The sequence below is a fragment of the Camelus dromedarius genome, chromosome 3 (genome assembly GCF_036321535.1).
Source record: "Camelus dromedarius isolate mCamDro1 chromosome 3, mCamDro1.pat, whole genome shotgun sequence".
In the NCBI taxonomy this organism is placed as follows: domain Eukaryota; kingdom Metazoa; phylum Chordata; class Mammalia; order Artiodactyla; family Camelidae; genus Camelus; species Camelus dromedarius.
The window spans coordinates 94,147,676-94,170,063 of NC_087438.1; the positions used below are offsets into that span (position 1 = coordinate 94,147,676).

General features: G+C 50.4%; 1 protein-coding gene and 1 long non-coding RNA gene across 5 annotated transcripts in view; one reads left to right on the forward strand and one right to left on the reverse strand.

Annotated features, from left to right (window-relative positions):
• The window catches only part of LOC116152278 (uncharacterized), a 214,727-nt gene that overhangs the window by 191,424 nt on the left and 915 nt on the right, over positions 1 to 22,388 (forward strand). The window lies entirely within an intron of this gene.
• LOC105090388 (core histone macro-H2A.1) overlaps positions 21,439 to 22,388 on the reverse strand; it is a 76,644-nt gene continuing 75,694 nt past the window's right edge. For all 4 annotated transcript variants that reach the window (XM_031449068.2, XM_031449069.2, XM_031449065.2 and 1 more), the window contains exon 9: positions 21,439 to 22,200. In XM_031449068.2, the coding sequence (XP_031304928.1) occupies positions 22,035 to 22,200 (166 nt within the window). In that variant the 3' untranslated portion in view covers positions 21,439 to 22,034. The remainder of the gene's footprint in view (positions 22,201 to 22,388) is intronic.

A 22,388-nucleotide genomic window follows, 5' to 3' on the forward strand; every position in this document is an offset into this window, starting at 1 on the left:
GTGGATCCACTGGCCAGGCCTTCGCTGTGGGCTCCTGGTTGTGTTTGACTTGCCCAGTATAATCGGCCTTGCCTTGACTCATTTCCATTTTCACAAATGCATTAAAAATGCCACCGGGCTCAGAACAAGTGCCAATTTAACTCTGTAATGGAGTCTTGAATCTCCACCAAGCCATGCATGGCTGCTCCCAGCAAGATGAGCAGAATTATAATGAAATCAGCATGTGTTCATGGATATTGAGTGTGTTAATAGTATCTCTGGATCTAATGAAACTTGCTCTTTTCCACGGTCCATGAGCCAGCGATGTCCATGAATGAGAGGTGGGAACCTGGCAGAAAAGGCAATGGTAGCAGCTCTGCCACCTTCTCTCTGTAAAGCCTTGAATGAATCATTTGACACCTCTGGGCCTCGGTTTCCCTAACCTGTCAAATGTGATCATTCCTGTTCTGTCGGCCCACTGGGCTATTTTGAAGACTATGTGAAAATATGTAGTGAAGAGATGTTAGAATCTTATACATGTGTATAGAGTTGTTATTTTTTTAAAATTTGTAATAGCTTTATTTTATTTTTTAAATGGAGGTCTTAGGGATTGAACTCAGGACCTCGTGCATGCTAAGCATGCACTCTACCCTGAGCTATACCCTCTCCCCTAGAGTTGTTATTTGATGGAAGAACATGGTGATGGATGGGTAATCACTGGCAACAGATGATTTGTAAAATTCTGTAGTTAAATATTAGGTTTCTGAGATCCATGAATGACTTGGAAAATACACCAACCAAGACAAGTGTTTACATTTCTAGGAAACTTCACCTTGTGCATTTTACATCTAATTACACATCCTTCCATCTTACTAAATAGAGCTGAGAAGACAAAATTTAACCTCTTCTTGTTGACCCGGCCGTTACAACATTATCAACAATGATAACTGTTAGAGGCCAAGTGCTGAGTACGCACATCCCATGTATTATTTAATCTTTGTCAGGAATCTAGGAGGCAGATCTCATTATTCATCCTGTTTTATAGTGAGAAAACTGAGGCTCAGAGGAGTGAGATCACACACCCCAGGTCATACCACTTAGAAGAAGAGGGGTAGGGGTTTGAGACCCTGAAATCTGTTGTCCTCTAGTATTACCAATAAATCATTTAAAAATATTTCCCCTCTCTTCCCTTCCCCCTGTTTTCCTCCTTCCTTCCTCCTTCAGTACCTCAGTCGAAAAGCCATTGGGTGTTGGTGTGGTGGAGGGAGAGCCTTGACAAATCCTCTCCCCTAAGCACACTGAATAAAATTGTCAAAAACAACTATTTCAGGCCTCTAGAAACTGACCAAGATTATATATTTCTGGTAAAAATGTAAAATGGTACAGCGGCTTTGAAAAACAGTTTAGGAGTTTCTTAAAAAGTTAAATATAAACTTTCTATGCAACCCAGTTAGGTATCTGCCTGTATTGGTTTTCCGTCATTGCTGTAACAAATTACCACAAACTTAGTGACTGAAAATAACACAAGTGTGCTATCTTACAGTTTTGGAGGTTAGAGGTCCAACAGGGTCTCACTAGGCTACAGTCAAGGTGTCAGCAGGGCTGCATTCCTTTCAGGAGGCTCTGGAGGAGAAACTCTCCAGCTTCCAGAGGCTGCCCACAGCTCCTTGGTTCATGGCCTCCTACCCCCAACTTCAAAGCCAGCAACAGTGGGTTGAGTCCTTCTCACAACACGTCACTCTGACCTCCTCTTCTGCCCCTTTTAAGGACCCTTGTGAGTAAACTGGGCCTACCCAGATCATCCAGGATAATCTTGCTTTCCTGACGCCAGCTGATTAGCAACCAGAATTCCATCTCCAACCTAACTTCCCCCTTGCCCTGTAACATAACATATTCACAGGTTCTAGATATCAGGACATAATCTAAAATAATCTAGGAAAACCCTGCTTTTTTAAAATTCTACTTATTAGTAAATTGGGCTTCTTTAGGGGCCATCATTCTGCCTACCACGCTATCCAGGATAAATGAAAACGTGTATCCACACAAAGACTCATGCATGAATGTTCCTAGCAGCGTTATACGTAATAGCCCCAAACTGGTAACAATCTAGATGCCTGTCCACTGCTTAACAGATAACGTATGATGTATCCATAAAATAGAATACGATGAGCTACTGATGCGTGTTACCTCATTATGTCAAAACATGATGCTAAGTGAAATAAGCAAGATACGAAAGATATGTTAATTCCTTTGTATGAAATTTCCAGGAGAGGTAAATCTACAGAGACAGGAAGCAGATCAGTGGTGGGATTGGGAATGGGGTCTGGCTGCAAATGGACACCAGGAAGCTCGTTGGGGTGATGGAAGTGTTCTAAAACTGAGTTGTGGTGGTGGTTACACAATTCTATGAGTTTACTTGAAAAATTATTGAGTTGCATGCTTAGCATGGGTTAATTTTATAAGTCATTTATAATTCAATAAATCTATCTGGAAAAAAAGCATTTATGCAGGCCTAGCAGAGGTTGAAGGCCATTTGAGGAAGGTGGTGTGTGGTGGCAACCTGACAGATTTGATAATATGATTATACATGGAGAGATGGAGCAGACAAGTAAATACAGTAGGATAATGGAGGCTGGTTTCCCCACTATTAGAAGACAGAGTTACAGATATGGAAAGGGGAAGTGAGAATTAACCCAATGTTGTTGGACTAGAATTAGAGGTATTGGTGTAAACACTTGGTTTTAAACACAGACAAATATAGAAATTAGCAAAAATGTAAATGTGATATATACATATGTATCCACAAAGACAGATGCTAGCTCTTTCCACAGGGAGGGCATTGCAACAATGACCCTTATGTAGCAAATAGCACACCTAGTTGCTCGAGTAATGGTTACTGATACACCATTTTCCACTAGAGAGGACCAGGACTTCTTGGAGAAATGACGGATCCCAGGGCAGGGGCAGGAGAAGTACCTAATTAGCTGGAAACATCTTCTGCCAGAAAGCAAGGAGGAAATCAAAGAATGATGTGGCTGTGTCAAAAGATCATGGAAGCCAGCTTGAAAGGGCTCCCACTGGTGCAATCTGGGACATCTGAACATCAAAATATGTAATGATAGTAATGGGTTAAAACCCATTAAACAGCAGTCCATGAGTCCACACTGGTTTAAATTAACGGAGAAGAAGAGAAAGCACCTTAACATAGTAGAGTGCCAGCTGATCAGAGTAGGAGTGATGAGGTTAGGGGAAAAAATCCCCATTCAGTGGTCATTATAATGATAATGAATTCAGATAAAACTCATTCATTAAAATTGTTTCCTATTAAAAAGTTAAAAAATATATTTGCATGCAGTGATGTGCCAGGCCTTGTTCTGTGCTCCTCAGATAGACGGCACTGGTCTGTCTCTGTCCTGACTAGTCACAGGCTCCTTTTTTGAGTTTCTTTTCATCTGTTTTGTGGCTCTGCGTCCTCTCCCTGTGTGTCCTTGCTGTCAGTTAGGAGCTGTCACTTGTTGCTGTGGCCAGCGCACCACGTGCCGGTGGTCCTGGCCGATCTTCTCGCTGGTGGCTCCTGCCTGTAGCTTCCGGTCTGATGTGGCTTAGGGTGCTGTAGGAGCAAGCTTGTTAGGGGCCGCATCCCTGGCTCTGAGGGGCTTGCATGTGAGGAAAGGGCATAGACTTTTGTGCACGGAAGTTGTGACAATTCCGGCTGCTCAGAGCCCTTGTGGCTTATTTCCTGGCTCCTAAGATGTTTTGAAGAGGTAGGATTGCCTAGGGTTGGATGTAAATTGTGACTACCTTTGGTCTGAGTGGGGGCATTCGGTTTCTCTTCCTAAAGTAGAGTTGCTTGATAGGTCATTGTGAGAAAGATCACCCTCTGGTCAACACCGGAACCCAGAGATTGCCCGGTGTTAACAGCTTGGCCGAGGCCATCTGCAGAGCGAACTGTCCATAGGCAGACCATTGTGAGATGACTCGAGGGGTGCCGACCAAGGAAATGCCGGTCACGTGATTCTTTTAATGAAAATGAGCAAACACTTGGTGGTTAATGAGCTGAGTAACTGCCTCAGTCACCCGTCCAGACCCAGACCCTTTTGCTCAAACACTAATGCTATTTCTTCGCTTGCCAGCCCACACATTCCACAAGCCTCTTCACTTCCATGTCGGCTGGGCCACTGTGAACCCTGCAGCTGTGTCTGTCCTTCCCCTCGGGGCCTGGGAGGAAGGTATTTTTGGAGGCAGATCCCCAAGACAGCTGTCTTCTATGGAGTCCACATTGCCAATGACACCTCGGGGACTGGGAACATGGGCAGGACACACGGCCCTGGTCTCTGGGAAGCTGTCCCAGGACGTTTGGTCTACCACCCACAAATAGACATTTATCATTCTGAAGCTGGAAATTTGGTTTCTGGACTGATTTTTATGTGCTGTTTATGTTGGCCACTCTCCTCAGAATAACCTTGGCCAGCTGAGGAATGAGGGAAATCATGCTGTGTCCACTTGGAGAGGGTAATTCTAAAAGGGATGAGTTGCATGGTCAGGGACTTTTCTGATAGGGTCCAGCATGCCTCTGCTTGGCAGAGCTTGGTTTTGATTTGGGTGGTTGCTCTCTTGGGAGCGGTTATGAGGGGGTATGCCAAGCTGGGAGAGGCCCCAGAAGCCAGGTGGCACCATGTAGAAGGCAGTTTCTTCCAGGGCACAGCCATCATGGACCAGGGATGGTCTGCCAATGTGGCCTGTGCATCAGAGCCTTCGGGGGCCCTCTTTTCTTGCAGGCTTCTCACGTGGATTTGAGAAGCACCTGCTGTGTACCCCACTGAACCAGCCCTGGTCACATTCAGCTCTCTGATAGGAAACACAGGCTGGAAAATAGTGCTATGGCCTCCTGCCTCACGTCTGCCAAGAGAACGAGACAATATATACAGACATTTCCCCGAGAGGAGCCCAGTGTCCTCATCTGTCATTGAAGGGGCACCAGATTAGAGGCCCTCTACGGTTCATTCCAGATAACATGATACCTGCAAAGCCACCTGCCTGGCTACTCTCCTCAGTAAAGGGTGTATCTGTCCCCAGGTGCAGACCCCTCGGTGTAGAGCATATGCAAGGTGGGGAGTAGACTGCACCCTTGCTGGCAACTTTTGAGATCTTCTCTTTGTCTTTGGGGTTGTATAGCTTCACTGTAATATGTCTAAGTGTGAGTTTCTTTTTATCTGTCCTACTTGGTATTCACTATCTGAGCGTTAACACCTTTGCCCAATTCTGGAAAAGCATCTGCCATGATCTATTTCCCCTCTCCCATTCGGTTATCTCAGAAAATTTGATGAGATACATAAAAAACAAACTTTCTCAATCTATCTTCCATTAAATTTTGTAGGGAAGTACTTATAATGGAAACATTTATTTTTTGCTCACGGATTTGTGGGTTGGCTCCGGTGGCTCCACTCCACGCTGAGGGTTGGGTTCAGGTCTGATCCACATGCTGTCAGCCCAGGACCCAGGCAGAAGGGGCAGCAGTTATCTGGGGCATGTGAGAGGCCAAGGCAAAGCACAAGCATGTTTAACCTCGGCGTGTGTCATGTTCACTCACATTCCATTGGCCAAAGAAAGTCACATGGCTAAGCCCAAAACAGTGGGTGGGAAGTCTCCTTCACTCATGCAGGGGGCTGAGGAAAGGTGATTATCTGCTGAGCAATAATGCATTGTACTGCAATCTGTCCTCTTAGTCACAAATATTCACTTTAAGCCTGGAACAGAATGCACTTCCTCCCTCCGCAAGATAGTCTGAAGTTGTATCACGCACAGCATCAGGCTGAGAGTCTGGTGCTCCACATCACTCCTCTTAGCCCAGAGGCCTGTGAACTAAAGAGGTGAGTGTTTGCTCCCTATGCCCGGAGCCCCTCCTCCAGAGGCAAAGAAAAACTACACAATATGCAGTTGAGGAATGGGCACAAAGTAACCACAATTAGCATTCCCATTGGAAAAGGGGAAGGATGGGAGGCCCAAAGTGGTCCAGAGTAGATTCTTCCTTCTGGGCAAATGCTGTGAGATCATCTTCTTGTGAGGGTAAGCAGCATTCCTTGATTGTTGCTTGAATATTCCTTAATTGCTTGATTCTTGGAGCAGCACCCACGTCTGTTGTTGTCTGTGGCTCCTGGCTTCACCCCCTGGGAGTTTCTGTCCTTTCCATTATCCTTCTTGCCTGCTTCCAAAGAGAGTATCAGAAAGTACGCCCCTGTTCAATGGCTGAGATCCTGGTCCGTGGCAGCTGGGGGGGCCAAGGGCTGTTTTACGGCCCTACTTTTGGCAATGTAGCGCTCTCAAAATCATGTGTAAAAATGTATTTGACTTGACTGTGCTTTTATTACATACCTTAAAAAATGTTTTTGAGTCCCAACTGCATAGGCCACAAGCCAGTCCCACGATTCTTCTGAGGCCTGCCTCTACCTACCCCCTTCCCTTTCCCTCTGCCTCTCTCTTTCGCTTTCACCTTAATTTTAGGCATTTTGAGTCAATCAGGTTTCCATGAGAGGAAAGCTTGATTTTGTCCTTCATCTGTGAGGTATGATCTTAATCCACTCAGAGTTTAACAAATGCTATGTGATGGCCACGTCTGTGATTTGATCTCTGTTCTGAGACAGTGTCTTTAAGGCTGTGCCTTTGATTGGGTCTTTGACCTAAGACTATGTCTTAATGGCCACATCCTCAATTTGGTGAGAAAATAATTCCATTTTGCAACTCAGTAAGTCCAGGGCCTTCAGGACCCTCACCATTCTGCTTGCAGACTGCTCAGTTCTTCCCAGAGCTCATTTTTTCCCCCTTGTAGCACCCTGTGCAATCCACCTTTGCTCTTGAGGAAGTCACATTTCCTCTCTTCTCCCTGGTACTGCCCCCAGCCCCCATGCAGTGTGTTCCTCAGGATGTCCCCGTCACTGAGAGGTAAGGCTGTAGCAGATGGTGGCAGAGCAGAAGGAAGCTGCCCCTCAGGAAACACAGGACCCTGTGCCACGTTTATCTCCGCTTTCGCAGGCCGGCGGGGGCAGGGGGCTCTGCTGGGCAGTGTGCTGGCCCCGGGGAGCTGAGCTGCTGCACACGGGGCCCTGAGCTGGCTTTAGGTTTACCAGGGCTCCCTGGGCACCACAGTCTGGAAGCTGGGGCCTCTGGGTGGAGCTCTGTGGCGGGAGGGGAAGCGCCAGGGCAGGGTGGGGAGCAGAGTGGTTACGAAAGTGGACCCTGGAGTCAGGCAGACCTGGATTCAAATCCTGGCTCTGTCACTTACCTAGCTGACCTCAGGCAAGTCCCTTAACTTCTCAAAGCCTCAGTGGCCTCACCTGTTAGAACAAGAGTAATGATAGTGCCCACCTCTGTGCTGTCGCTGCTGCAGGGACTTCTGCACGGTGCCTGACGCACGGAAGCAATCAGTACCTGCTACCTTTTGTTGATGTTGAGGGACCCCGGAGTCCACGGTGATGACTTCTGCTGGCTCTGGTCTGAGTGATAAAAGGAAAGCCCAGACGATAGAGCCCAATAATTCTGAGTGTCAGTGTGGAAACTGAGTTGCCAGTATTGGCGAGAGGAGGGCCCCCAGCTCTGGGAGGAGGGCGTCTGAGAGACCGAGTAGGGTGAGCAGGTGGTTGAAGGGGGCAGGCCCCCGCCCTTAGCTTCCTCAAGGAGCCTGGCAAGTGAGCATCCCTGGTTCAGAGGGGGCTGGTCACCCCGCACACCTCCCTGAGTCCTCCCGGGAGGCCAGGAGACAAGGGTCCTAAATGAAGGCTGCAGAGGAGCCTGGGTTGCTGGGAATGGGGATCTGGAGAGAGAGCCCGCCCAGCATGCTAGAACCCTATGGAGAATTAGGTGTCAGCCACCAGGCGTCATGTTTGGAAAAGAGTAGATGTTCATCCCCAGCTGCACTGTCCCTGTGACTGTGGTCACATTGGGGTCCGCAGGCTCCACCAGCTGCCGACGTAGGCGATGAACCCAGGAACACAGGCTCGCCCCATTCTCAGCCTGTTCGCTGTTTGTCCCGTGGGAGCTGCAGTATATACCGGACACGGGTCGCTGCCCAGAGCCCGCTCCCCAGGCCCCTGGTGGCTCTGCGTCACCCCTCCTCCACCCGCTGCCAGGAGTCTGCAGGATCGAGAACCAATCAAAAGCCAAGTGGCTGGAGCCCATATTTGGAGCTGTATTAGGCGGTTCTATGAAAGATCTGAATGGGGCACAGCAGCCTGGTGGGGGAGGTTGTGGGTTAAGTAGTGGAGGGCCCGGGTTCTAATTCCCACAAGGGAAGAGGGCAGGCCTGAGCCTGGGGCCAGCCCAGGGGAGGGGCCTTGCGCCTCCTGGGGCAGCAGATGCCCTCAAAGTCACACTCGTTGGGTAACACCGTGAGAAAGAGCACTTCGTAAGGAAAGCTGTCTGTCATACTGGATTTCCCTCCCTGAGTAACACATAGATTCTGCTAACCCTTTTCTGATGGCAAGTGCACCTTTCCCTGTTCCTGGTGGTGCGAGGAGCACGTGTGCCCCGAGTCTGAGGACACTGCTGTAGACAGAATAATGCCCCTCAAAGATGTCCGATCCTAATCCCCTTGCACGGCACAGGAGATTTTGCACGTGTGATTAAGTTAAGGATTTTGAGATGGGGAGGCTTAATCCTGGATTATACGGTTGGGTCCAATGTAATCATAAGGGCCCTTATAAATGAGAGAGGAAGGCAGGAGGGTCAGCACGAGAAACTAAGATGTGACGGCGGAAGCAGGGGTCAGAGAGAGGCGGAGAGCCGTCAAAAGGTGCTAGGCGGCTGGCTCTGCAGGTGGAAGAAGGGGCATGAACCACAGGGCGCAGGCAGCCTCTAGATGCTGGAAAAAGACAAGGAAATGGATTCTCCCCTTGACCCTCCAGAAGGAACACAGCCTGGTGACACCTAGATTTTTAGTATAGTGAGGCCCCCAGTGGACTTATGACCAGAGCTACAGGAGAACTTGTGTTGTTTTAAGCCACTAAGTTTGAGTTAATTTGTTACAACAGCAACGGGAAACTAACACAGACACTAAGAGCTGAGTTTAGGCTGGATGAGATGACGAGCACAGGGTCTGTCCCCCACCTGCCCTAGAGCCCCCTACCCCGTCCCCTGCTGTCGCGCCTGACATGCCCTCCAGCCACTGATCCTCACCAGTTCTCCTGTATCTGTTTCCTGTTATTCCTTTGCTCTTTAATACCCAACACTTCTGCTGGTGTGTCTTCTCAGGCATCCTCCACCCTCTCAGCGTCCACTTCCTTCCGAGTTGCGTCCAACAGCAGATTGGGAGCAAACAGAGGGGATAGCAGGTCACTGAGGAATAATCATGTCTCTCTGATGCAGTCTACAGAGTCACAACCATGAGATTTGTGACAACAGTTCCCCTCCACTGGGTGGCATTTCTGGCTTTATATCAGTGTTCCAGAGAACAAAACCCCTGGAAGGCCGAGTGCCAGCTGAAGGATGGGTTCCATGTGCTTTCAGGGCACAAAGGAGAATTCATTCCACTCTCTTGCCTGCATAGAAGGTCAGCACCACAGTGGAATCTGTGAGCTTTTTTCACGTATTTTTTCAGAAATACCTTTGGCTTTGGTGTACTCAGAGAGCAAGCCCTCAACCAACAACTTCATCGTGGTTTAGGGAAGACAGCATGTGATTGGCACCTGGCTTTGTTGAGAGGAACCTTCAGACTGTGGTGATGGGTGGGGGTGCAAAGGTGTTGGGGAGTCATCAGCTTCAGTGTTTTGCTCTTTGTAAGGCCTTGGGAATCTTCCATGAATAGGCCAGCCTTTGCTCCGGGTGGGCCGCATCCCAGAACCTGATTGATCCACACATTCCCAGACCTTTTAGCAACTTGGAAAAACAAATCAGCTCTTTAATCAAAGAGTTTAGCACTGACAGTTATCATGGGATTGGGCATTGCAAGGCTGTTATAAGGAGAGTGAGGCAAAGACAGAAATGGAGACAGACCAAGACAATGACACTTACCTTGCCAGCAGCGACATGAAACTGGTAACTGGGTGTCGAGTGGTCCCTCTGCACTGGGGCCCGTTTCCCCACGTGCTACCCAGATGTTCCCTGCGGATCTGTCCACTTACTTCTACCTTGTGCCTCTGGTTGGTTCCAGGCTTGAACATCGCCACAGGTCTGTGCTTTACATGACTTTACACTGAGGTCTTGCTCCATTCAGAAACAAGGAGAAATTATTTCATGAGTGATTCCAAAAAATTCTCTTAGTAAGAGTTGGTTAGAAAGTAGGAGTTGGTTAGCAAAGGTAGTTGGTTAGCAGACAGTCCTCAGAATTTGCAAAAAGATATCAATTTTCCAGGTAATTCCAGACTAGGATGTGGCACAGAGATGGCAGCTCCTTGAAAGGGATGCCAAGCAGCCCTGACCGCTGCCTGCAGCCCCTCCCACCCACCCCTCCCCAGGTGCGCAGCCAGAGGACTTCTGTGTGCCTGGCCTCTGCAGCTGGGATGCCGGAGGGCCTGGCCTCTCAGCAGCCATGGTTAGTTAACTGCGCACAGAGTGAGGGTTTGGTCTTCTGCAGCAGATAGTAAACTGGCCCCACACACTAGACCAAATCCCCTAAGCACCAAAAACACTATAGTCCCCACCTCCACCTCACCCACCCTGCCATTGCCAGCTCAAAGTAAGAAACAAAACTAAACCATGAGGCTGAAATGAAAATGATTCCTTTGTAGAGTTGTTGATTACAAAATTTCAGGTAAGTTTCTTGACACTAAGCATTTCTCACTGATCTAGGGACTTGCTTGGCTCCTAAGCCTGGGGTGTTGCGCTAGACTTTATGGTCATGGTTTTTGAAGTGTGATAGAACTGGGATTTAAACCCAGTTCTGCCTCTTTCTCCCACATGACCTTGGTAAGTCATTTAACCTGCTCACTTCCCTTGTCCTCCAGGGGGGGAGACTGGTGTCTTCCTCACAGAGTTATTAGGCTCTAAGCTATGCTTATGGAGTGCTTGCTCTATACTGGACACGTGCACCATGACATTTAATGTTCACAGCGTCCTCATTGTGGACAGGTGTGTGTTTGGGGTGGGGGTATCACTGTTCCCATTTTAGACGTAAGTTATAGACTCAGAGAAGCTAAGTGACTTACCCAAGGTTACAGCTAGAAAGTGGCACAGCTGTGGCTCCAACCCAGGAATCAACCCAGACTCAAATGTCTGCTTTCTTAACCACTGAGCTAACGCCCACTATGTGCCCAGGAGGCCTTGCACACAGTAGGTGCTCATGCAAATGAGTGAACAGAGAGAGAGCCGTGAGGAGTATGTCGGGTCTCAGGCATGGAACCTTGGTTCCCGTGACCTTGGCATGACAGCTAGGCAGGCAGACCGTGTCCTTGGGGGTTGTTCCAGAGTGAGGCTGGGCAGGAGAAGGCCCTTTGGGATGCCCGAGCTGTCTTCCTCTTCCTCTTGGGCAGGCATCTCTGAAGTTTGAGACCGGATCCTGGATCCTGGAGGCGGGCACGGGGTTGCTTAGATTCAAGGGGTAAGTTCAAAGCAGAAAGGAAGCTCTCTTAAAAACGAAGGGCAGCATGAGTGTCAGGGCCAAAGGAGGATGGTTGAGAATTCCTAGTAAAACTTTACAGCTTCCGCATTTTCCCTCCTCTAAATCTTCCCATGAAAACCGTGCGTCTGGGGGGCCGTCTCGGCTGAGTGAGGGCAGGAGCCACCCATTAGCCCAGTCAGGGAGGGCTTTCCGGCTTCATTAGTGCCCGCCCATGGTCTGGTGGACAGCAGTCTACTTACTGGGGGCCATACTCCAGGCCCAGGGGCGAAGGGAAGGGGTCACAAATGCCCACAGTAGCCAGGTGGCACCCACGCTGCCCTCCAGCCCTGCTGGACTGCATCTGGGCAGAGGAAGCTCAGCTGTTGTCCCTTTTACACGTATTGACTTAGTGGAGTGCAAACATGTTAAAAGTTCACTTTCTCCTTTATAGGAGTCTATAAAAAAGCTCTTAAACCGGAGTCCTAGGGCTTCAGCGAGACAAACGTAGGCTCGGGCCCTGGGGAGGGCACAGTACCTCCTTCTGCCTACAGCACAGGGTGTGATCCTGTTTAGGATGCTGCTCTGGCTGGAAGCGTGGAAGCCCCGGTGTAGCCAGCATGACTGCAGTGGACGCCCACCTGCGGGCACAGCGGTCCTGATGCAGGGGCTGCCCTAGGCCTGTAGGCTGTTTGAGCCCAGAGCCCGGCACTCATTTGTTCACTCAGCCCCAGTGGATAGACAAGTGAATAGACACCTGATGTCCCTTTTAACACTGTTGACCCGATGCGGCAGAGGGCCACACTCCCTGAAGGGGGTTGATCCATTTTCTCCCCCGTGGTGTGAGCAGGTCCTTCTAGGAACTAGGGTGGTTGATGCGGCCAGGGCAGCCCTACTGGCAAGGAGTCGCCTTCACAAACAAGTCTGAGCCTCCCTGAGAGGAGAAAGTCCTCAAAGCTAAGTGAAAGGCAGGCAGGGAGCTGACACCTTTTGGAAAGAGCAAGCATCTCTCTGGGTGCAAACCTAGCTAAAGCACAGGAGAAGGTTAGGCTGGGATCTGCACCTGAGGGGAGGCTGGCTTTCAAGTTAGAGCTGGTTTTGCCATTCCACCTTGCTTGAGTTCCTGAGTCTATTTTGCCTTGAGTAAAATGGAGATATGTCACTAACTGTAGAGTATTTGATGGTGGTGATGGTGAGGGTGGAGTGCTAAATGTCATAATGAATGTGCGGCACCCAGCACAGTGCCTGGAACACAGAAATGATCTGTTCCTGGATATCACTCTTTCCACCATCATGATTATCAATCACTGTCATTGTCTTTATTGGTAGCTTAGAACCATTTGGTGGTGGAAATGCCCTGGCTGTCATTTTTGCTCCATACACTGAATTAAATAGTATGAAAAGCTCGGGGCATTGCTCTGAAGGGCGCCATGGACTCATGTCCTGGAACAGGTGGCTACTGAGTACATGTGGCTACTGAGCACTTACAATGTGACTGGTGGAAATGAGGAACTGAATTCTTAATTTTATTTAGTTTGATTTAATTTAAATTTAACCTCATGGAACTAATGGCTACTGTGTTGGACAGCACAGTTCTAGAAGGTTCCCTCCAAACTGGACATCGTCCAGCTCCTCTCTGAGCTGTGATAGCACCCGATGGAGAAGGGCTTGCCAATGACTCCAGCACCCTCAACCACATACAGTAAGTTTTGGGTTAGAATGGAGTGTGGTACTGATAACCACCTGGCCGGGTTCCCTTGAACTTGGGCCACATGGAGATGAGCTGGCTACTCTCAAACACTGACCATAGCCAGAGTTTGGATTTTATCCATGGCAGGTACATGACTTCTAATCTTTATAGGAATCAGAGCAATAGAAAGAAATGGCTCACGTTTATTAAGCATTTGTCCCTGACACTATGCTACCAACTCTATTTTAACAGACAAGGGGACCACACCTGCAAGAGGTGAGATGGCTTGCCAGTGCTTCATCCCCTAACAGTTTCTCAGACCATAAAAATAAAGGACTAGTTTGGTTCTGTACTCACAGGACGCCAAAGTGCCGAGGCCATGGGCTACAGAGCAGTGCTTTCCCGGCTGGGGCGAGGTGTAGCTTCCCATTTTACAGCTGTGGGAATGGAGGCTCAGAGGGGTCAGGGGACTTGCCCAAGACCCCACAGGCAGGTGATCAGTCGCTGGGAGGCAGACAGTGCTGAGGGGCTCTGGACCTCCTCTGGTCCTCGGCGTGGATGGGCCCCCTCACCCGTGAGGCGCATGCGCGTGGGCGGCAGGGCGGGCACGGCCGGGAGTGGGGTGGTCCGGTCTCCGCCGAGCGGAGTGTATCAGTGTGGTGCTGACAGCTGACAGCCTTAATGGGCACATTGTCCCCTCACTGCCGAGAGCGCCGCCCGGCCACTTCCTCACACGCCGCGTGCTGGATGAGCTCATGTCTGAGGCTGCGGGCGGCTCGGGGCGGCCGAGCTGGGCTGCAGGGAGGCCCGGCGGCCGGAGAAGCCCGCGCGGGCTGGGGCGGCGGAGTCGTGAAGCGGAACGTTGTAATGAGCGACGCCGGCTGGATTTATGGGGCTGCGCACGTGCGCCTGGCCTTCCTGCGAGGGCCTCGCCTGGGAACAAAAACAAGTCCTGGCCCGGGAACGGCGCGACTGGGTCTTAACAAGAGCCCACTAATTACCTGAAGGCCCCGGCCGGGTCCCCAGCCTGCTGAGGAGCAGGGCTCGGGGCTGGTTCCTGTGTCAGTTTAGGCTTTGCTGGAGCCCTGGGTGTGTACCCGGGAGACCCAAGAGGACGCCCGAGGAGAGTGGCTCCCTGGCCGGGTGGCATTGTGTGCAGGTTGCTAATCCCCTCCTCATTTTTCCTCATCTGTGAAATGGGATAATAGACCTTTTGCGGCTATTGGGAGGTAGCATACTAGAAAGAACAAGCATTGACTTCAGAGTGACCCATTCCTGGCTTTGAATCCTATTCTGCCAGATTCCTGCTGTGTGGCCTGGCTAAGTCACTTCACTTCTCTGATCCAAGCTCCCTCACCCAAAAAGTGGGGTTAATCATGTTCATTCTCAGGGTCTTAAGGAAACTTAAATAAGAGAACGTGTACAGGCTCCTCAGTGTGCCTAGTCGTCACACAGTCCTGTCTCTGCCTGTGTTACTGTTGTTTTCCACCCGAACATGGAGGTGAGAGACGGGATCTCGAAGGCCCCGCACCATTGTGATTCTGCCCCTGTGCCGTGGCGGTCCTGTCAGGGGCATGCTGGAGACGCGCAAGGGCCAATGTGCCCCATGTGCTTGTGATCACAGGCCTCTCTCTCCTGGTGGAGGAGCCTGATGGTACCAGAATCCAGGCCTTGAACTGAGCGGGCAGCGGGACTGGTCCTCCTGCCTCGGAGTTGGGGCTGTGAGAAGCTTCCTGACTCAGACTTGTGTGTTGGGTCTTCAAGAAATGCTGCCGGTGGCTCTTCAAAGACACCTGTCCTGTGGCCAATACCTTTGCCTGTACAATGTGTGCCCCCAGCCTCACTGGCTCACAGGCAAGGGCTGAGGCTTCTCCTGCACACGTTTCCCATTGTTTTTCCCCTTGATTGATACCATGGATTTAGCATCTAGCCGTAAAGTTTCCATGTCCACTCCCTTCTAATATCAAGAGCCAGGGCAAGCAGCATTGGCAGCTGCCATGGGATCCAGGCTGTGGTTAGTAGTGCTGCAAGCTGGGGCTGAGTGGAGGCCTCTTGCCAACATGAGACTTCACTCTGCCACCACTCTGTGTGCACGCGAAGCCAGAGATCCCACGGGGTGTTACCTGGGCTGACTTCTACAGAACCAGAGGGTCAGAACTGCCACATTTGCCCCAGTCTGCCCACTGCCTTGAGTCAGGTGCTCTGCCTAATGCTGGTCTTTGAGGTCCTGGTGGGCTCCGCCTGACCAGTGATTGTTGCGGCCCCTCAGATATAGCCCTCCCCTCATGCCCCGGACCCTCTGACGGTGCTGCAGGGTGCGAGGGCCCTGGTGTCTGGCCTCGTCGGGGGTGGGGTGGGTCTCCTTTGCTGGCTCACTGCTGGACGCCCAGAGTCTAGTACTGTGCTCTCAGCCCAGAGGGCTCCGGGGATGTGTGTGAATGAATGATGCTCGCTGTCTTGCTGTCTGGTGGGGAGACAGCCATGTCAGCATATCACAGATGTCCAGTAGGCACAGTGCTGTGACTAGTCGGTGTGCAGGCTACTCCGAGGGAGGACACCTGGCTGGACAGCAGGGTCAGGGAGGGCTTCCTGGGGGAGATGGAAGGGAGATCAAAGAGCAGAGACCTGAAGGGTTGAGCAGGATTATAAATAAAAGGTGGCAGTAGCATTTTCCAGGCTGAGAAACTGGCATTTGTGAAGGTCTGAAAGTGAGGTATGAGTGGCCTGAAGCAGGGTTGGCACAGGTGGAAAGAGGAGTGGGGGTGGAAGGTGCGGCTGGAGAGGACAACCAGTCTTCCTTGAGTCCCAGGCTGGTGTCGACTTCAGAAGGCAGCTTCTGAATTCCCTTGGGTCCCGTTTCCTTATCCATTTTATAAACGGAGACACTGACCATCATCTAGGGTGCAGCAGTGTGCATGCAGGGCTTGCACGCTGGAAATGGCTGAGTTGGGTGTGGTGATGGTTTCAGGGTGGTGCCCTCTGAGAAACCCTGGCGTGACTGGGGACACACGAGGCCTAGGGGGTTAGGCGACGGCCCCCTGGGAAGTGAGGTCCTCTGGGTGTCACCTCCATGGGTGCCGTCAACATCCTCCCAGGTGTTTGGATTGGCCCATAATTAAATCCTGGAAGAGCTGTCAGTGGCTGTTGACAAGCATATCGTAGGCACTTGGCTGAGTGAAAGTTCCCTCAAGTTGGCCCAGCCCCTGCCCAAGGTGGCATCTCCCTGCAGAGGCTATGCGGCCAGACCAAGTAAGTGCGTTCTCTCCTGGGGCTCGGAGGCCACTTCAAGGTGGGAATCCGTAGCCAGGACCTGCATGGGGCCTAATGAGGAGCTGCCAGGGTTCAATTACGTGCTGGGCCTCGGCTCTGCGCTGTTTGACTGACAGCTCATTACCCTGCTGCCATTTTGGGGCAGTGGAATTTAATCTCCCAGATGGGAAGCAAATCAATTTGCCCATCAGCCACAGCTGAGCCTATGTGAACTCAACTCTAATTTATTCTCTTAAGCTTAGGGAAGCCTTGTCGTTTCAAGGTACAGAAATATCAGGTTTCCCAGCCAGCCTGGGCATGGAGTGCACAGGCAGATAGGTTGAGGAGGTTGAGCCTGGGCAAGCTGTGGTGGTCAGCCAGGCCTGTGCCAACAACCTGGCTCCAAGGACATGAGGGTTCTCTCACCCCAGAGGCCAGGCCTGTCTGTGGTAAGGTTGTATGTGGGAATCGGGGCGGTGTGACATCTTATGTCATTGAGATCAAGGCCGCCTACCCAAGAGCTCAGGCCCAGAAGGAACTCCTGCCAGCAAGGAACATATGACCTGCCCACACATGTTCTAGGGCCACATTCCTCCATGCTGGGGTCATGGCTCTGGTTTCTGGGCTTTGGACACACAAAGATTTGGAGGGTGGTGTTGTGGGACTCTGAGCTCTCTGCCCTCCCTAAGGTGTCATAAACCCACAGCCTAGACAGTGACCTTTAATTTGTGATGCTGGGACAGTTTCCAAGACCATGGAGGCTTCTTCCCCAGTGACTACCTTACCTGCGCCGTGTGCTGCAGGGCACATCATGGTGCCCTGTCTGTAGTGGGTGCTGGACCCCAGTGGGCTCTGGAGGGTAGCCTGGGTGCCCCCGCTAAGCATGCTCAAAGTACTCTTAGCAGAAGATGTGCATTTGCTGTGTGAAACAGGCCAAGGAGGGCCTCTCTGATGAGAAATCTCAGCTATTTTATAGGAGACAGAGTCCGGACTGATTCTGGTCAAGTGAGATGTTTTTCTGCAGGTCTCTTGATTGTGCACACTGCTGACACGGAGGGCCTGGAGTCTCCCTCCTTAGGTGTGTGAATGTAGGTGTGCATAGGTGTAGGAGGGCGGGGGTCAGCTGGTGGAGAAGGGGAGTGAGGGGAAAGTGCCTTCTATGGAGAGAGTGTTTCTGAGACTCTTTCTCTGAGTTTGACAAAGCAGCCCCGGCTGGGTTGGTTTTTAGGGGTCAGGGAAAGGCCAGACTATTTACACACCTTTGCTGAGGAGCATGGAGGGGCGGTGATGGGGCCCGGGATTAATGAGCAGTTTTATTGCCTCGCCTGTCAGGAGGGTCATGCGATATTATTTTGATATCGGGGCCCTCAGAAGCAAACACAACGGGCTCGGTTATAAATGGAAGAAAAGCCAAAGAAAAGGCAGCCTCACCCCTTGCCCTCGAGCGTTTCCCTTTCTTCTCAGCCAGGGTTGGGCCCAGGACCCTTGTCCCACCCCCAGCACCTTCAGGTGGATCGCTCCAAGGCGGCACCAAGGCCAGCTCCCAAGATAACGTTGGCCGGTGGCGCCTGGCCATGAAAATTAAACATCGCAGTGGCTAATGAATAAATCGGCCACGCCGTCCCCCAGCTGCTATGGCCTCCGATGAGAGCTGGACCACGTAGGGTGACTGATGCAGCCTGAGTGACATGTAAGGAAGTAAGGGGATTACTGTCCCCACCCTGCGCTGTCTGGCCCAGTCTCCCCCCCTCCCCAGAAAGGCAGACTCGAGAACAGACTAGAACAGAGCTTGGGATCTCGAGGGGCATGACAGGAGGAGAGAGGGAAATTACTGCCTGTCTTCCCTTCCTGTCTTGCCCTAAGTGTAGCTGTGACCACACATGGCCACTGGGCGCTGAACAGGAGGGAGGAATTCTGGGCTTCTCAGCACAGAGACACAAGCAAGTGCCCCTGGCTGGGGTCGAGATGCCTGTGCGCTGTCTTGTCACTTGTCACCCGTCACCTTGCTCTGTTGGCCTAGGAAGTTCCAGCCTTTCCTGCCAAGTCTGGCTCTAGGCTATCTGCTGCAGGAAATGCTCCCTGAGCGCCCTGAGCAGTGGGCACAGCTCCTCCGCTGAGCCTCAGCCTGTGCAGCAGCCACAACTTTGGGTCGCCCATGCTGCTGGGCAGAGGCACAGTCTCCCCTGCCTTTGCAGTAGGCCCTGAGCCGAGTCCTCATTCATAGTAAGCACCCGGTAAATCCTTGTTTGCCACTGGATTGTTAAAATACACTTTTTTTTTTTTTTTGGCCTATCATCCAACAGGTTCTATGTATGCCCCCAGGGCCAGCTGCACAGGACCTGTCAGTGAGTAGGCCAGAAGGCCTGCCTCACTGAAGCAAAATATGGGGGTGCCTACCAAAGGAGAGGTCAGTCCAGGGGTGGGGACAGGGAGAGGAGCTTCACTTGTAGAGTCAGATAGCTGGGTTCAAACCCCAGCTCCACCACTGACAGCTGTGTGACCTTGAGAAATGCACTTCACCTCTCTGTTGTATTTTTCTCATCCTAAACTACAATAATATGACCGACCTCATAAGGTTACCATGAGAAGTAGATGAAATGATGGATGTAGGGGGGACCAGTGCACACGTGCGTGCGTGCACACATACAGTGGTTATTACAGTCTGTGCAGTCTCCGTTGGAGCCATGGCACAACACAGTGCCTGTGTTAGAGCTCAGATGTTCTTTAAAGGAGTTCATGAGGCACGCTGAGATCGTCATGTTTATTCAGCACAGCTGCCGAGGGCAAGGATGGCTTCTCAGAAATAAGCGAGAGGGGTGTCTTCTGCGGCTGCCACTGTCACCAGCTGCATCACAGGCGTGGTGGCCGTGTGACAGTGGGGTGAGCAGCTCTGCCCCACAGCACGCACCGCGTGTTTGCCTCTGACACAGCTTGAAGCAGAAACGAGGGCGGGACAGCTGCTGCTTCTCAAGGACCTGCATTTCTCCCCTTTCACAGAATAATTTCACTTTTGGTAAACTTTTCTAACTGCAAACTTGTCATTTTTGGTGAATTTTACTACCTGCAGATGTGTCTATTTCAAGTGGTTCCTTGCAGTTATACCATTTTTTTTTTAAGTGATGAAGTTTCCTTTTTTCCCTGTGAACATGAGGCTGACCTCAGAGAACAGTGTTTGATCCCAGATTTTAAAAAACCGGGCAGTTTTAGAGGTGGTGGGGATCCCAGGCTGGGGGATGGCTCTCTTTTCCTCAGTTTCATTGAAAAGAATTTCTTCAGTGAGCCTACATCTCAAGGGCACGACACACTCTGGATTATTGCAAGTTTAGAAACATTTAGGTGATTATGGTAAATAATTCACGCAAATCCTGACGAATGCGGTCCATTCTTTTGTGTGGGCTCGAGGAAGTGCAGAAACTGGCTGCCCTTTCCTGACTTTACTTCCCAGTCCTTTTAGCGACATCTAGTGGAGGGTCTCTGCTAAATACAGGATTGGCTTCCGAGGTGTTCCTTCTCCAAAGTGAAGGAAGTGCGGTTCACCTAGAAGCCATTCAACCTTGTTTCCATCTGTGTGTCAATTTCTAAGCTGGAAATGCCATCGAGGCCAAATGGACTCCCTTTGTTGCTGATCAGATTGTGCCATTAGTGGCCCTATCACTGCCTTTCTCTGTCTCAATCTGGTTGTCACTTACTAGTAGTGTGATCACAAGCAAGTTACTCAGTCTCTCCCAGCCTCAGTGTTCTCAGTTGTAAAATGGCTCTAACGAAAGGACCTGCCCTATAGGATTATCACAGACAGAATGAAATGATGTCCATAAGAGAATAAACGCAGTGCCTGGCACACAGTAAATAACGTCTCACCAGCTCACGATAGCCACAGCTTACTTTCGTCACCCCGCCTGCTGCAGAAGCACTGCTCTTGGGTGAATGGCAGTATGGTTTGCCAAGGCAGTTTGCAGATATTATTTATGGAGTGCTATCATTTTAAAATGCATCTTCTTTTAAAGACAACGATAAACTTTCTTTTTGCCAAAATCTCATCAAGAAGCAGGAATATGTAACCTAAACCTGGTGAAGATCTTGGGGGGAAAAATGTAAGCATCTTAATAAGACCTTACATTTAGATGCTCAGTCTTTCAAGTGTGATTAGAAGTTGTTGGTTTTTCATTGAAAAGGTTCGTAGTGTAGTGGCTTAGGACTTCTGTTTCGATTTCATTAGGCACAGCTTGGAAAGGAGAAACAAGCCTTTACGTTCATCCCTGATGCACAGTGTGCTGCTGTTTCCTCCTGGGTATAGTCTGCTTTAGAATCTGGCATGTTTCTTCTTAAAGAGACAAAAGCAGTCTTCTGTGCATTTTAGGCAAATTTAGATTAAGGTGAAAGTACCTTTTGAAGCAAATAGTGTCTGTGTTTTGCTAATGAGTTTAGATACCCAGAGTTTAGCTCTGCTGGTGCAGCTGGGATCATCCCTAAACACCCATGGCTTCGCGAAGGCATGCAAATAAAAGCTGCCAGCCTATCTGGGGGGGCCTTGGTTGTGGCAACTTGCCCTTGGAAAGCTGCTGGCAATGGTGACCCCATCCTGTCAGGACAGGAGACCCAACATATCCCCAGCAGAACGCTCAAGGCTTCTGTAACTCCATCTGGCAAGTGGCCCAGGGCTCTGGGATCATCAGGAGAGACCGGGCTCAGAGTCTGGAGATATGGGCTGGGGTACCAGCCTGCCACTTGCCACCCACACGGTTTTTGGTACATCTGCTTCCTTATCCATGAAACGGGGGTCACACCCTTGCCCAAGTGTCACAAGGGTGAAAGGAGAGCCTATCCATGAACTCCCTTTAGAAGCCATCGGGGTTGAAGAGGTTCCCCCCACCCTGGGCTGCAGTGGCCGCTGTGGTGCTTCCTGGGAGTGGGCTGCCCCATTCAGTGTCCCCCATCATGTGACAAGAGAAACCAACTTAGGGCTCAAGGGCACAATAACTTGAAACACACAAGTCACAACAGTTCAACATTTTACTAAATCAATTCACACAAATTCCAAATTGCAAATATAATTAAGGACAACAGATTCTGTTCTGCCTTTTAGATCTTCCATTTTCAAATCCATCATTAAGACAAAAAGTAAACAGAAATTAAGTTTGCTGCAAATTCATGATTTTTCTTCTTGAGGGGAAAAAAAAGGAACATTATAGTAAAAAGAACGCCACTGGGTGTACGATAAAAGCACCACGACACACGGTTACAAAATGGGACTTTTCCTGGACTCTGCCCCACGTAGAGGACACTGCTCTCCTCACTGCTCTGCGTCAAGCAGGTTTCATTAAAATAAAACTATAAAATCTCCTAGGTTACACTAAAGTCAGACACGGTCTGGAACACAGTGCTTAACAACAGTAATGCCAACTATCAGTGCTAAAGTAAAAACATTTTAGAAGGTCAAAAACAATTAAACTGGAAACCAAAACCTTATTTTCCCTAGATGAGCAAAACTGAAAATGAAAGGGTTCCCGCCTCCCAGTAGGAGTGGAGCGGATTTTTTTTTCTTTCAAATTGGAGGCGGGGGCACGGTGTGGGCGGGTTCTGCAGTTCCTCAGCCTAGTTGGCGTCCAGCTTGGCCATTTCCTGCACGTAGATGCCTATACTCTCACTGTCAAAAAGCACGAAATACACCGTTTTGATGGAAGAGGACATTGTTGACACGAAGTAACTGGAGATGGCCTTCAGGATCAGCTGGGCTGCCGTCTGCTTTGGAAAACCGTTCCTGAAAGAGAGAGAAGGAACGGTCAGTGACTAGGGAGGCTATGGTTGTCCCGGGGCCCAGCTTCCCCGGACGCCTCCTCCCTCCGGGAGCCCCTTGGGGACCTCTATGCAGTGGTAGCCTCTCGTGGGCCAGTGTCCACAAGCGTTTTGGACCTTTGGCTGCTCACACACAGACATTAGAGAGCCCAG